This window comes from Larimichthys crocea, chromosome III, assembly GCF_000972845.2.
Source record: "Larimichthys crocea isolate SSNF chromosome III, L_crocea_2.0, whole genome shotgun sequence".
In the NCBI taxonomy this organism is placed as follows: Eukaryota; Metazoa; Chordata; class Actinopteri; family Sciaenidae; genus Larimichthys; species Larimichthys crocea.
This window is the reverse complement of record NC_040013.1, coordinates 22,932,241-22,947,242: the sequence shown is the minus strand read 5'-3', so window position 1 is coordinate 22,947,242 and position 15,002 is coordinate 22,932,241. Positions and strand designations below refer to the sequence as shown.

At 42.2% G+C, this 15,002-nt stretch overlaps 1 protein-coding gene across 2 annotated transcripts in view; it reads right to left on the bottom strand.

The window, feature by feature from the left end:
* Nucleotides 1-15,002, bottom strand: part of slc8a1b (solute carrier family 8 member 1b) — a 133,303-nt gene that overhangs the window by 101,637 nt on the left and 16,664 nt on the right. For both annotated transcript variants that reach the window (XM_010743188.3, XM_019260587.2), the window contains exons 3-4: nucleotides 14,564-14,728; nucleotides 11,981-12,771 (exon numbers count right to left, since the gene is read on the bottom strand). In XM_010743188.3, coding sequence (XP_010741490.2) covers nucleotides 11,981-12,771; nucleotides 14,564-14,728 — 956 coding nt within the window. The remainder of the gene's footprint in view (nucleotides 1-11,980; nucleotides 12,772-14,563; nucleotides 14,729-15,002) is intronic.

The window sequence follows — 15,002 nt, the reverse complement described above, 5'->3', positions numbered from 1 at the left end:
AGGATATTCCCTCGACAGCGGGAGCGAAATCAGAGACAAAAAGGTTTGGTTCAATGAGAGGAAAGCTGAAACGTGGAGTGTTGAACTCACTAATGCGTGTGAAAAAGTAGTATAGACAAATGTGTAGGCATAAACTAAATGTACAAGTGATTTCCTCATTTCCTCAGTCACATTTTCCCGATTGTTTGATTAAACTTTTCGGTGAGGCTTCCTTCCAGGACAACTGCAGGCCTCTGCTGCCGGACACATGATTAATTACCATCAGGACACCTCACCAATAGATCTTAACAATTCACCCGCCCACATTGTCTTAGCTCATTTGAGGATGTGACCTGGCTATCTACCATATACAGAGCCACTCCTCTTTGCCTTTAGGACAGTGGCAAAACACTTTTATCATGGTGTTATCATTTACCTTTCCGACTGGCTGTTTTTTCTCACGTAGCACAGCTATCAAAGCAACAAACTGATTAACAGGCATTTAGGGGTGGGCACGTCCATTAAAGTCTCCGGTAAGCCACCGATTGCTAAGTTAAGACAACTGAGAAAGTAGAAGTGACATTTGACTTCCTTCAGATTGTTAAAAAGATCAACTCTGATTCAAATATCAATTAATAAATATCGACCGACAATGGCTAAATGTGTTTTCCTTTCAACTCACCTCACAAGGTTTTTAAATGTACCGTATATCTTTTTACCGACCCTCCCTGACTGCTAACAAGTGGCTCATGCTGTCATTTTCTTCCCCCTCATATATTCACATTCACGTCTCCTGCCAAACACTGGACTTCTTACATCATCAACCACATCTGTATGTGGCCAAACATAGTCTCATCCTTTTTTGGAAAAACTTCTCCTTGTTTCTAACTGACCCGAAACTATGCTGGCTATGTCAATGTGCTGTAAACATTATGTTCACGCAGGGCGCACGAAGTAGGGGAGAAACAGTCACAGAGACAGATGAGAAGTACTTGTAGATACCCTGTGACTTCAGAGAATCCTCACAGAAAAAAAGTGAGGGTAAGTGCACAAAGACAGACGGTGCAGAGTTCCAGCTAAGAGGTCCGATCCATCAGCAATGTGCTGCTGGATCTCACTGCACGCTCATGTCTGTGTTTATCACACTCAAAGAAAAGGATGGAGTGAGATGGAGCCGTGAAATATTTTGGATCGTTTCGCTCGCCTTTAGGTCCTGTAAGGTTGCTAGTTTCCAAAGTAATATGCTAACAGAGTATAATGACACTAATGATCTACAGCCATAGTGCTTAAGCACAGCGGTGTGCAGGTATAATGCTTACCATAATTAACATGTTAGTTTAGCATGCCAACACAAAGTGCAGCTGATGCAGAGGGGGAATGCCATTAGTTTTGTCGACGTTTAGTCAAAGGCAAGGTACGGCACAATATAAATGTAGATTTCTCAGCCTGGATCAAAGCTGTGGAACTAACCGAGCAAAGCTACTTAACGTACAGAAAATGTATGTACAACATTGTGGCATCTGAAAAACATTCTTGGTACTGCCCTTCCAAAGCAAATATGTGTTGTTTAATGCGTTGACATTAAGATATGGTTGATTGGAAATGTGATTTAAAGGTCCAGTGTGTCAGATTTAGGTAGAACTATGTTTTCATTAGTAGTATGATGACATCAGATTTAGGTAGAACTATGTTTTCATTAGTAGTATGATGACACTTTTATCATTTCTTATTCGATTTTGTAGCATTTTATTGTTTTTATTGTTTTTATTTTGTTTGTTCTTTACCTATTGTTCTCGTTATTTATTATCTACTGTAAAGCACTTTGGTACACCGAAAGGACTGTTGTAAAGGGCTGTATAAATAAAGTACATTTACATTTACATTTACATTTACAATAATCACCTAAAAGTAAGAACTGTTATGCAATTGTTACCTCGTATATCTACTGATGAGTCCTCTACCACAGTCAGCCATGTTGAACCGTCATGTTTCTGCAGTATCCCAGAATGGACAAACTAAACACTGACTCAAATCCTTGAGTTGAATTTTTTCGTGAGTTTTCCAGCCACCATGGTTCATGCCACCCGCTAGCAAGGAGAGTGTGAGGCGAGGTGGTTGCAGTCAGCAGCTAGATGCCATTAAATCATACGCACTAGTCCCTTTAGTGGACATCGCAGCCACGAAACAGGCCACAAAATGTCTTCGTCGTGGTTTCATTTGTTTGAGGTGGACATGACAGGTACATATGCTGAAGATGGATGGATGTACGTGCAAGACATTGTAGATGGAGCAAGAAGGGCGGAGGATGAGGATGAAAAGGAGACAGAACAGTACGCTGTGGCTCTGAGGTTTGGTTGAAGTATATTTGTTCCTTCTCTCTCCGACTGCTTTCTTTTTATCTCTCTTTCTCCCTCTAACCCATGTTAGTCTATTTCCGTTTTTTTTTTTCCTTTCTACCTCTCTCACCTCCATTCATTGCTCCATGGTCTTTCCTCTATCACTCCACTTTCTCTTTACTTCCATTGATTTCTCTCTCTCTTCCGGTTCTGTCCGTCAGTGCGGCACAATAGGCGGCAGAGAGAAAGAGAGAGAGAGATAGAAAGAGAGGCCCAGCAGAGCATGAAATGGTCTGAGCTTTTACTACAACTGGCAGCGTTTGACCGCATACTGCACCAGCCATTGCCGCGGTTACCCGCAGCAACACTGCATTAATAGAACGGTATGCTGAGAAAAAAAAAAAAGAAAGAAGAGAGAGAGAGGAAGGAGTGTGTCCTGCATGCGAAACAGGTGTTAATGGGCAAATTGAAAACATGCACGAACAGAAAGAGAATCTTCCTGACTCAAATATCTCTAAAGTTATACACACACACACACACACACACACACACACACACAGAGAGAGACAAGCTAATGGCATAAAACTGAGACATGAACCCACCCTTCATCGACATCATGACAACCTGACCTGACTGAGACCTGACCCAGAGTAATATTTCAGTCATTGCTTCAATAAAGATTAAGATATGTGCTTACTTTGGACACACAGACGGTTTTTCTCATGACACTGTAACATCTTATAATAACAATCACTTTGCTTGCATTTGTTAAATTACATATTACTTTATTTTTCGCCTAACATTGGACAGATAAACACGGCCGGTAAAACCCTGTTTCCTTCGGTTCAGATGGTATAATCCCAAATGAAACTGTGATGATACGTGCTCGTACAGGTCATATTGTTCCCATAGTGAAGAAGCCTTCTCTGAATGACATGGTCAAGGTTTCCTTACATCCATTACTGACCATTAAGTTATGCCAGGATAGCACACAGGCTCAGTCTGTTTCCCCACGTCACAACATAAAAACCCGACATGTGAACACGACCTGAGTCTTATTCTTACTCTAAAACAAGACATTCAGTTGAAATAAACCAGGACATAAACAATGATGAGATATCGGTTTCACTTGACCTGCCAGTTTCATGCTCTCTCTACACACACACACACAGACACACACAGACAGACATATTTGGCTGTCTTCCTGCCTCTGCGGTGTCTCTGTGACTAATGTGGGGGATAAATAACCTGGTGAGATTCGGTTCCAATATCACATGCCCCGCTCGCCAAAAAATTAACATCAGCATAATAGTATTAGCCTGCTCATAGTCATCCATTAAAACTACTTAGGGCAGACAGGCAGACAGGCCGGAGAATACGCCAGCACTCTTATTAAAGCGCTTCCCTTGTAGAACCGGGCATGAAGATCGTACATGAGGTGGTGCCACAGGTTTGAATCTGGATCATGTCTCCCTCATCAACATCAACCAATAAACCGAGCACCAAGGCAAGTTAATCGTTGATTCTGGTCCCATAACATGAAGCAAAGCAGAGTCAAGTCCTCACCGCATTGTCTTAGCGAATAATCCTTTAAGACTAGCATCCTCTGATATGAGATGAAGCCTTATCTTTTGGCTTTTCACAATAAAAGCCTTGAGTGTAAGCGTTAAGTTTACGCAGACCCCCCTTAGAGATTTATATACCAACTGCTTTGCTGCTCAGTGAGCCTTTTGTGAGCAAGATCCACAGTTCCCAGCCACAAAGTCAGATGTCAAAAAGAAAGATCGACCTCTCGGCTGGCCTGACTGGATATACTTGCTTCAGGAGGCTGAATTCCCGAGCTTGTGCACAGGAATTGTAAACTGAGCCGTCACTGAGAAATGGGTGTGGCTGTATAATGGGGTAAGCCTTTTCTTCGAGCAGCTGAATGCGCTGGATGACACAGTTGTAAATAGGAGCTGTGACAGGGTCAGTGAAATCAGCGAGCATTGTCTCAGCCGGGCTAGGAAGGAAGTTGGCGTTCCTGTTTTTGCCCTGTATTTTACTGTAAATCACCAGTCTGGGTGGAACTGCTCTTTTCCTTTGAATTTCCTTTGGACCTAAACCAGTAATTCTATATCAGCACAGGTGCTTTCGAGATAAATCGCAGGGCATGACAGGGCAAGCTGGTGTAGAGGGATAGTCTAGAGGCGACAGAAAACTACCAAGAACTTCACTGATGCTGAAGTGATCGAGTACTAGTTCAGCAGCCGTGAGAGTCCTCGTTTCATTCAAGCAAAATGACTCGTGCCCTCTTGTTCACACTGATAGACCAAAATCAGCTACCAACACAGCCAGAGGACACATCTGGCAGCAATAAGAACAAATGACGAGAAAATATAGTTCCCATCTGCTTTCTCGGTGCGTATACATCCCTCTACAACCGACCAGCCTCCTTCCTCTCTTCCTCGCTCGCTCTGCATCCCCTCTCTCTCCGTCTGTTCCTTCCTGAGTGTCTCTTTTTCACCCTCTCTCTCCGTCTGTTCCTTCCTGAGTGTCTCTTTTTCACCCTGCGCCCTCTCTCTCTCTCTCTCTCTCTCTCTCTCTCTCTCTCTCTTTCCATCCCAGCGGTTGTCAAGGCGATGGTGTTTTGTGGAGGCAGCTGGTTAGGGCTCATTTGTCAAGCTGCTTGACCTGCCCTCCCTTCTTCTTCTTCTTCCTCTCTCTCTCTCTCTCTCTCTCTCTCTCTGTCGTTCCCTTTGATTCAGTAGTAAATAAATACAGACTAGGCTAATTTCCACACTCAAACATCCCGAACAATCACGCGAGTACAACTGAAACCTGTCCATTTTAAATGAAGCTTAAATCAATCCTTTTCTGTTCGAGTAATTTGGTCGAAAACACAGAACGAAACATGAAACACAAACTACTTAATGACCTTGACAAAAGGATTTTGAGACTTCGATTGCACTCTCCTCCATGAGAAAAATTGTGGCAGCCTGCCTGAGATAAAAGCTTAGTGAGAAAACGCCAAGACATGATGTCAGTCTCTATACTTTCCTCTCTCTCATGCCACTGCAATGTTTACTCGCTTTCTCTTTAACTCTTTGGTCCGCACGTCTCCGCAGCTCTAATTTTCATTATCCATTTGATCTATTAATCTTTCTGAACAGAATGTCATCCCTGTATATCAAATCAGAACACCTGAGCACTTGTCATGCTGCCACCAGGAAACATTACTAGATTAACTGAGATGATTATCCAAGCATCAGAATTATAGCTGGCTTGTTTTCTGTTATTCGATTACTCGTGTAATCGGCGTATCAAGCGGTAGCGTTACGTGGCTTTAATGCTTTGAGTCAAACACATGCACGGTGTGTGTCTCCTGCCAGCAGAGGTGTGATTACCGTGTCCTCTGTAACATGAGCGCAGCCTGTCCGTGTGTGCGCTGTGTACGCGTAGGGAGACATTGGAGCAGATATTACTTTACAGTTTGCTTCACTGTTCAGTGCACACAGAAGAATTTATTAAAACAAATGCAAATCAATGCAAAACACATACACGCAGACCCGCTCACAGTTTTAATCATCTGTCCATTATAAATATGGCTCTCCCACTACACTTGTTATCTTCCTCTGCTAATGAATTCAGTGTTTTTTTACTAATGATACTGCTGCTGCAGAAGGATGGAGGGTGTATGTGTGCGCTCGTGACCTACAGCCTCATCAAGGCTCATTACCATCTAATGCTTCACTGATATGAGCGTGTAGAGTGTGTGTGTGTGTATGTGTGTGTTGGCTGAAGTGATTTCTTTGTCTTCCAGTGCATATCCACACGATTCTATCAAACATATTCCATTTTTCTTGACGAATTAATAATGAAAATAAACTTTGACTCTGGTCTGAAGGTGTTTTAGCACTGTGTTTGTTTAAGGTTTAAGTATACTCCAAATACCTGCTTGTTGCATCCTCCCCCCCCCCTGTATGACAACCAGCTTTTTATCGCACCTTTGGGTGTGATAATTCAAACTATAAATCCATAAAAACTTTTGCCATTTCGAGTCATACAAACACGTTGGTTTTGATCATAACCAGATATTTCTGCTGCTGTCAATACTCAGATTTAACTTCGTGCTGAATTGAAAAAAGGTTGAGTGTCAGCCTGACTCATAAAGAAAAGAAAAACTACAATAATAAAAAAAAAAAATCTAACATACATACAGAGAAATTATGCGTATTATCATATTCAGCAGCATGACTAGTTGGCATTAACTGGCAGTGAAAGTCAACTCAAATCAACTCAACCAAGCCAGCCACAAGTTTTCCTGAATCTTAAGAGTGGAACCAGAAAATAAATCAAAATCCACTTTTATCTGCACAATGACAATATTTTCAAGGAAGCGCACACATGCACACTTATATGCAAAAGTATGCATGGTTGCGCATCCACACAACCCACATTCCTATAGCTTTTAAGCGTCTCAAAAGACCAATCTGTGCTGGTTATTGGAGTGTGAAGTCCCAGTCTGCTGTATGTGTGTGTGTGTGTGTGTGTAGGAGGCAGCCTAATTTGATTCTCAAGGCTGCCTGTTTATGGAATTTGCATAATTGGCTCTGTGTGTTTGTGTGTGGAAGTGATCCGTGTATTTGTGACCTCAAGGGGTCAAAAAGTAACTGAGAACAAGTCAAAACCAAGCTATAGCAAAACAGGTGCATGTGTGCTGAGGTTTGCGCAATGTTGCGTTGGTGTGTATGTGTGTATGTAGTGTGCAAGTACCTGTGTCGGTATGCACGTGTGCATAAATGTGGGTCTATTTGTGCGCAGCCACCTGCATGCTCTGTTTTCTGAACTCTTTTGACCTTAATGTGTCTGTATGTGGGAAACAAGGGCTCGCTGCCCCAGAAAGACTACCTCATTGATAACTGATGAACCGTACGTCGTGGACTCAGGATGTCAAATTTCACAAAGCGACATGACAGCGGACATATTCAACCCCGGCCGTCCTATTCTCTGTCTAAAAATACGGTTTTATGGAAAGAAAAAAAAGTTTAATCGTTGACCTATTTTGCATTAAGTGGTCTGGTAATTCCATCAGGACCATCTATAATAAAAGTAGAGCCACTTAGGGTGCTCTGGATAAAACTGCTCATCATGTGACAGGTATGACGATGCCGGTCTGTAGTAGTATGAGCAGTAAGTTAATGTTTATTTAGTTTCAGTTGTTTCTAGAGACACATGTTATCTTCAAATGATGGAAAATGAAACAGATGATTGCACTAACATCAAATGAATAATACAATCTCACTCATTAAATTGGACATTTTCTTTGGGCAGTCATTATTTCAAGAAAGGTAGCAGTAGTACTAGTCACAATAATAACACAGTATAGTCATAGATTAAGGGGGTGCAATTGCAGTAGAAAATCAGTAGGAGCTGTACTATGAAATACTTCAACAGGCCTGTCAAGGTGGACAGCAAAGTACACACCCCCACACACACGCGCACAAACATACACATGCAGGACTGAACTGGGCATTTTCTTTGACATACTGCATTGAAGACAGAAACAGAGATAATTTGACACTGCTGAGTGCCGTGGACTTGTCTGTGCGCTCGTCCTGTTTCTCTCTCCCTCTCTCTCTCTCTCCTGCTCCCACACATAAACCTTTCGATCTTTCAAAGAACACACCAGGCGAGCCTTCACAAACTATTCCGGAGACAAATTGCACAGGGCCTCTTACGGACACTGAGAAAAAGAAATGTAAGGGGATACGAGGCAGGGATGGTAAATAAGGAAAAGTCCAAAACTTTAAGAAGTCTAAAACTTTTTTTCTTCCCTTCTCTGCTCGTTCCATCATTCTCTGCCATCCCTCCTCCCATCACTGCCTCTATTCACTCACGTATCTATATAAATGTACCCTCCCTGCATCTCTCTCTCTCTCTCTGAGAAACAGAATCAGGGTAGAATTAGCCTGGAGGCAGTCCTATTTAGATCAGCTATTTTGTAATTTCTTTTTTTTTTCCGCAGCAAAAAACGTCCTCAGCTTTTCCCTGTAGGGACACACTCAGGGCCCTGGTGGCACATTGATGACATACACTGTGTATTTCTATGGGAGTGCATATTTTGGATCCTATCTTGGGACAAATGTTGCTAATTAGGCTATAAATGGCATGTGGCAGTATTTAGTGAATCGGCTACTTCTTGTACTGTGTTTGTTTACTGTGCTTGCAATTTCTGTCAACAACACAGCCGCGGTGTTACCGTATGTCTACAGCAGCTATTTTTAACTCACATTGCATTAAAGGTGTGAAACTTTTCCCTGAAGACAAAGCACAACCCATCGTCTCCATACGTATATGAATATCTACTGTATGCAGCTGAAGCTAATATGTCTCGTTTTATGTATTAAAAGTGTCTTAAAATTTGAAAACTGGCTGAGATTTAGGGCAGACAACCTGCTTCACCTAAAATTAAATGGCTAATCAACTACAAACCATTAGGGATGTTTTAAAAAGATTTTTCCAGAGGGTTCAGTCCACTTCATGAAAATCAAGTAGGGACTTGAAACTTATAGGTAAGCCAACAAAATACATGTTCAGTTAAATGTGTGTCATAACACAGTTCCTGCTTTGAAAGCTCCCCTTGTTGGTGCTTTCATGGACAATCCAACATCTTATACTTAGTTGATTTAGAGGTGTGTGGGAATCAAACTTGTAATTTTCTGGTTACGAAATGGCCTCTCTCTACGTGCATGGTCGAAATAATCTTCACTTCAGACACTATTACTATAGTTTATAGTCACAGTTCTCCACCTCTGGGTCTTTTCCCTTGGAAACACACACACATATACACAAGAATACACACACACACAGTAACCATGATAGCCGGAAGGATAGTCCATCATTTGATTTGGACAAAGTGTTATTAAAACCCACTTAGTCCTGGCTGTAAGAGCTATAAGCTATGGAAAGTATGTAGTCTGCCACAGGCCGAAACAGCCAGCCCTGCAGACATCTGCTTCGAATCTGACCAAAAACAGAAGAAAGGGAGAGAGTTTCAGACTACTGTTACTAAGACAGCATCTCCCACCTCCGTTCATCATGAAAGCAGACTTTGTTTCATGTCATTACAAGTCTTCACCCTCACAAACAATTTAAACAAATTCACACAAGCACTGTAAGCGAACTTTTGGTTTCCAGGACAATCTGCTGCAACTAACAACTGATCTGTGCCAGCAAAAAACAAACACACACGCTTTATATCTCAACTGCATATCTAAACCAAGTCGAGGCATGTTCATTTCTATTGTTCTGTATGACATCCAATATCCAATATTTCTTGCTTTAGAGGGCCCACAGCAGCAGCAGTTCACAGCCTGATTCAAGCCTTTCAAGAGGACAAAGGAAAACTTCCCTTTCCAAGATTTTACAATAAAAATGGAGGAAAGACAGCTCATCTCGACTTGGACGGTTTGGGGTGCAGAAGCAGCCAAAGATGGAAAATGAGCACGTACCAATAAATGACCAAAGAAACCCAACACCACACTACAACTACGGGATCATAACCTATAAATAGATTTATAATAATCCCAAAGTAACGTCGAAAATTCAATTTTAAAAACTCAAGTGAGTCTAGTAAAATAAATCCAAAAATTCAATTTTAAAAACTCAAGTGAGTCTAGTAAAATAAATCCATCAATATAGTTGTGAGCAGTTATGGGGAGGTGTGAAGGTCAGTGGGGTCAGTACTAGCAGACACTTGAAATTTTAAAAGATATTTATTTAGCCAATATTCTGTAAAACTGAAATGGTCCAAGGTGTTCTCTGAGCCTGCTGACATCTCCCAAAAAAACTTACCCAAGCATTAAAAAGGCCAACGGGCTGAAAGCTGTGAAATTTATTGCATTCTCATTAAAGCTACAAACCGAACAGGGCTAGAGGCCGCCGTGAGAAAGACTAACTGCAAACAGTAATTTGTGGTGACATCGTGAACACGCCCACCCTGCCGTGTGTGTGTGTGTGTGTGAGAAACAGAAAAAGACCGGTAGCCTACCTTATTGAGCGTTTTAGGGAAAACAATTATTGAGTGTTTTGTGAAACGTCACCTCTCATTATGAGGACATTGTCGTATGGAGTGTGTGTGTGTGTATTTAGTTTTATTTGTGTCCACGTCAAACAGATTCAAAACATTTCAGCTTGGTGCAAACACACCTTTTCAACCGCTGTATGGACACGACGCATAACCAAACACCTCAACGTTGGCATCCGTATGACGGCGGTCGATAAAAACACAAGATTCAAATCAACAGCTGGTGTCCCAAAGACAATGTATCCTTACCAATACACAAAATGGCTATAAGAACCACACAAATATATTAACACCGACAACATGAACGTCTAACTAAAAGTTCATGTGCATTTTAATTATCTGCATTTACTTGATGGAACAAATTCCTCTTAATTCTCAACGTCTGACTCGACTACAGTGTGAACAACAGTATCACATTACCAGCTAACTGCTGAGTAATGATCAAATAAACGTGTGGCAAGAAACACGCAAGTATGTATTCACAGCAAGGGATAGTTATCACAATAAAAAAGAGTTAAAGAACAAAAGAAGACTTTGAAATCAGGTTTGGATTCAAGCCAGAGCGTGCAGCATCGTGCAAACATTCGGCTGATAGCTGGAGCTAATCCCTCAAACTATGAGTGGCTCAAGACACTCATGGCCCAGCACAGCAGCTGGCTGTGAGCAAAAACGCCACTGTGGTAAAAAAAAAAGGCCTCTTGAAATGTGGTCAAATAGCAATCATGGAGCGGAGTCACCATCTGATAATAAGGCCGCTGCGTTTGGCTAAGAAGAGCTTTGAACTGTGGCTGCAGCATTTCACAGCGGGGATCCTTTAAATGGACTTTCAAGTTCTTTTCACACAGGAAAGACAACAAATAATCCTCTAGCTCGCTGCGTGAGTGGTTGCTCTGGGATGTTCTCACAGTATAAAGCCACCTAAAAGGGCAACTGGCATCTTCTTAAAAAGCTTTTGTGCATCCAAATTAAGTTGACTAGATATATGCTCCTTTTTAGCATCGTCCTCATTCCTCGCTGGTTATGTAATTCATGTGCCGTTTCCAGTGCCAGCTCCTCTTGGTTTTCCATTAAGTGCCTTGCTTAAGGAAACTTCAATACTTCTCGTTCAATTTCCATGTCCTGACATTCCAGTCTAATTAAAATTCAAATCATTAACCATCCAACAAATAACCCAGTTTCCCAACTTCCTGGCTCATGCAACTCACAAACTAAACCCACTGTGCTGACTGTACAGCAATACAGCGAGTGTAGGAATCAATAAAAACCCACAGAAAACAGCAGCAGTATCCAAAGCAAAGAGGAATAAATAGACTGATGAAGATAAAAGAAGAGATTGAATGAGTCAAAGTAGAAAACAGGAGGTAAAAAGTATCAAGGGGTGGGGAATTGTTGATTTTGTTGAGTCCCCAATGAGCAGTCCGCCTCGCCGCTCATCGTGACCACCACATCACACTCACGCCCTCACACATCATCAGCAACAACATTTTCAACATCGCACTGACGAAGAGTGTGAAAAATAATCAAGAAAAACATGTTGACAGTGAAGCTGATAAATACCTGCACGAATACAATTTGATTCGAATTTAAAGGTACTTACAAGATTTCGTCGTTCTGAAATTCCAGGATGCCGTGAGTGTCTTCGAAGTCCTCCCCGCCTCCTCGTGCTGTTCCCTCCACCGTCTTGTACGGCAGCATGACAACGCCGCGAGCCCCCGACGTTCTCAGCACCTTCACCTCCATGGTGCCAACACTCTCGCTCACGTGGCATACAGGCTCCTCAAACGTAAAGATGCCGGCGTGGTCGTCGTCAAAGATGGTCACGGTTGCTGTGGAGGGTAAGCCGAGACACGCCACCGAGTCCACGTGATTGGCTGACTCGCCTTCCTCGGGTTCCTCGCCTTCTGACGTCAGCACCTTGACACTGGAAAGGTGAATCAGGAAGTTTTCATCCTCTTCAAAGATGTCATCGTCAATGATTCCCACGCGGATCTCCTTCACCGTCTCGCCGGGCTTGAAGACCACGACGCCTTCTGTGAACTCGTAGTCCGAGCCAGCATTAGCCGTGCCATCTTCTGTGCGGTACTCCACGGAAATCGTTTTGCCCAGATCGCCACCACGTCGCACCACGTTCACCGCCACCGTGCCGCAGTTTTCAAGGCACTGGTAGGAACCGGGCTCAAAAAGGACCTTAGAGATGGGATCGTTATCACCAGCATCAGAGCGAACCTCGTGCATGCTGACAGCCTTTCGTGCCTGATCGGCTGCGTGTTTCTTCAGGATGTTGCCAGCACCTGTCATCAGCCGAGTGGCCTGGCATCGATAGAAAGCACGGCTCTTCTGCTGCTGGCTCAGGACTTGGTAGTTGGCAAGCTCAATGAGTTGTTCCACCTAGCAAGATAAAACATGAAGGTACACAACCAGTGTGAAGACATTTTCTCTTCAGCATGATCAGTTGTTTTAAAATGGTGCTCCACCTGAAATCAAGCCCCTCAGACAGCTGGTGTAATTATATTGTGGGAAAGAATGCCTTCTTTGTCAACTTGTCTGCTTCAGTAAGAGAAGATCGTCGAACAACAACTTGTCTGGCTGAATCACAAAGTTTCATCTAGTTCTTCTGGAGTTAATGGTGTGCCATTTGGATGAATCAAACAGTAGAAACAGTCTAAAATCAGTGATCTTACAATGACTCATACCATTATAACATGCCGACAGAGAAACAGTAAAATTTCCATTAACAACGTTTGAGATTGAGTTTCTCTGAGGAATATAAATCAGACTATCTAAGCCTCTGTGAGGTCTTACACATGACGTGCCAAACGGAATAAGGGCTGCAGAGTAATTTCATAATATAGAAGTCCTCGTTCAACAAGAGGATACAGGTCCAAGCTCGCATGACAGCAAACATCCATCCTGCTTAGATTTCCTTGAGAAACCCACTGAATTCCTGACTCCGTCCCAAGGTTTTTTTTGTTCCTTTCCATCTTTTCCTCACCCCACTAGTATTCCTCTGCTGTCATCCAATCAGGTGAATCACTTTTTGGTCTGAGAATTAGAGCCTTGATGGGCTGAAGTGAAGTTTTTGCTTCATCTCTGATCTAAATTACTGCTTGTGATGAATTTGAGAAACGGCATCTAACCGCTGAATAAACAAATGTAAAAGGGTAATGATGTCATTCTTTTTACAGGGGAGTGAATACATAAAGACTGGACAGATGATGAGAAACGCCTGGGTTTGTTTGCTGGCTAACATTTGCATTAGCTAATCTCTCTGAAGACAACAGCTAGTAGTGAGCAAAGGAGGACCAGTTTCTGAACTTTGGGATCCAACTTCCAAATCAGCAGCCGGTCGGGACTACAACAACAACCAATACTTACAGTAAAAACATAAAGTAAGACCTGCAATGTCAAAGCAATCAAAGTATGGAAGCGAGACAGAGATGAGAAATGAAGCCAAAACCATAAAACCACTTTTAGCAGGCTCTCATGCATGTAAAAAGAGTTGTCATTTCAGCAGCTTGTCTTGATGTCTGCGGCTTCCATTATACTTAATAAAAAGAGCACTGAGTAGAACAAACCTCGTCATGCCACATTTGATGGCTACAATATGTTGTTGTTCTTGTTTTTTTGCAAATACAAAGGTCTATAATGTTTCTTCCCTGTTTCCCTGATTACCACAGTTAACTTTACTGTTTATCTTCATGTGAAACAATTTCCCTTTTACTTACTCTATATTCATTACAATATCTTATAACTGTACCGTAATGTATATGTAGACAGAAGTACTATCATTTATATTCTGTGTTTACAAGAAGACACATTCCTATGTGCTTATCATGCCAGGACAGGCAGCCAGCCAGAATAGAAAATGAGAGGTATGTGTATTTTTTTTATTTACATATTGATTTAATGGGTGCTTGGTTTCCTTTTCAATTTTCTTTTCTTAGATGTACCATCATTAGATTAATCTGAGAGGTTGTGATGAGACCTCAAGCTGCATCCATCATAATAATCACTGTGATAATGGAAGCAAATAGAAAATGCGTCATCTGCCGCTGCTTATTTTGTCATTTCATTTCCTATAGAAGAAAACAGCACTGAGAAAAACAACCCTGACAGCAGCAGCAGTGACACTGTGTTTGAACTGCACTTAACGAGAGGTCCTTTTGACTCTGTTACCCACCTCTTTGTCAGGGTGTTTCTGTTTAAGCTCCTTCAAGATCTTGGCCATGTCTCGCCTGGTCTCCTCCTCATCCAGATCCTTCTCATCTAGATCCAAACCCAGCGGACCATCCAAGAAGTCGACACCATGAGAGTTCAGCATCTTCCCATCCATCTCAATGTCCACCTTTTAACGGAGAGAGTAAAAAAAAAAAGTGTAATGAGTACCCTTGATTTGAGTCTTTGGCAAACAAGGCATGCACATCTGGTGCGATCATGGAGGTTAACTGAGAACTGAATGTGTATCGGTAGAAATGTATAGTTTCTGTGGTGTCAAGGGAAGTCCCATCCTAAGTTGCAGCTGCCGTCCCCTTAGTTTTCTTTCTTTCTTAGGTTGAAGGAATCTGTTTTGTGTGTACTATAGTTTAGCCTGAGAAGGATCAGCTCAACTCGACTTAGGT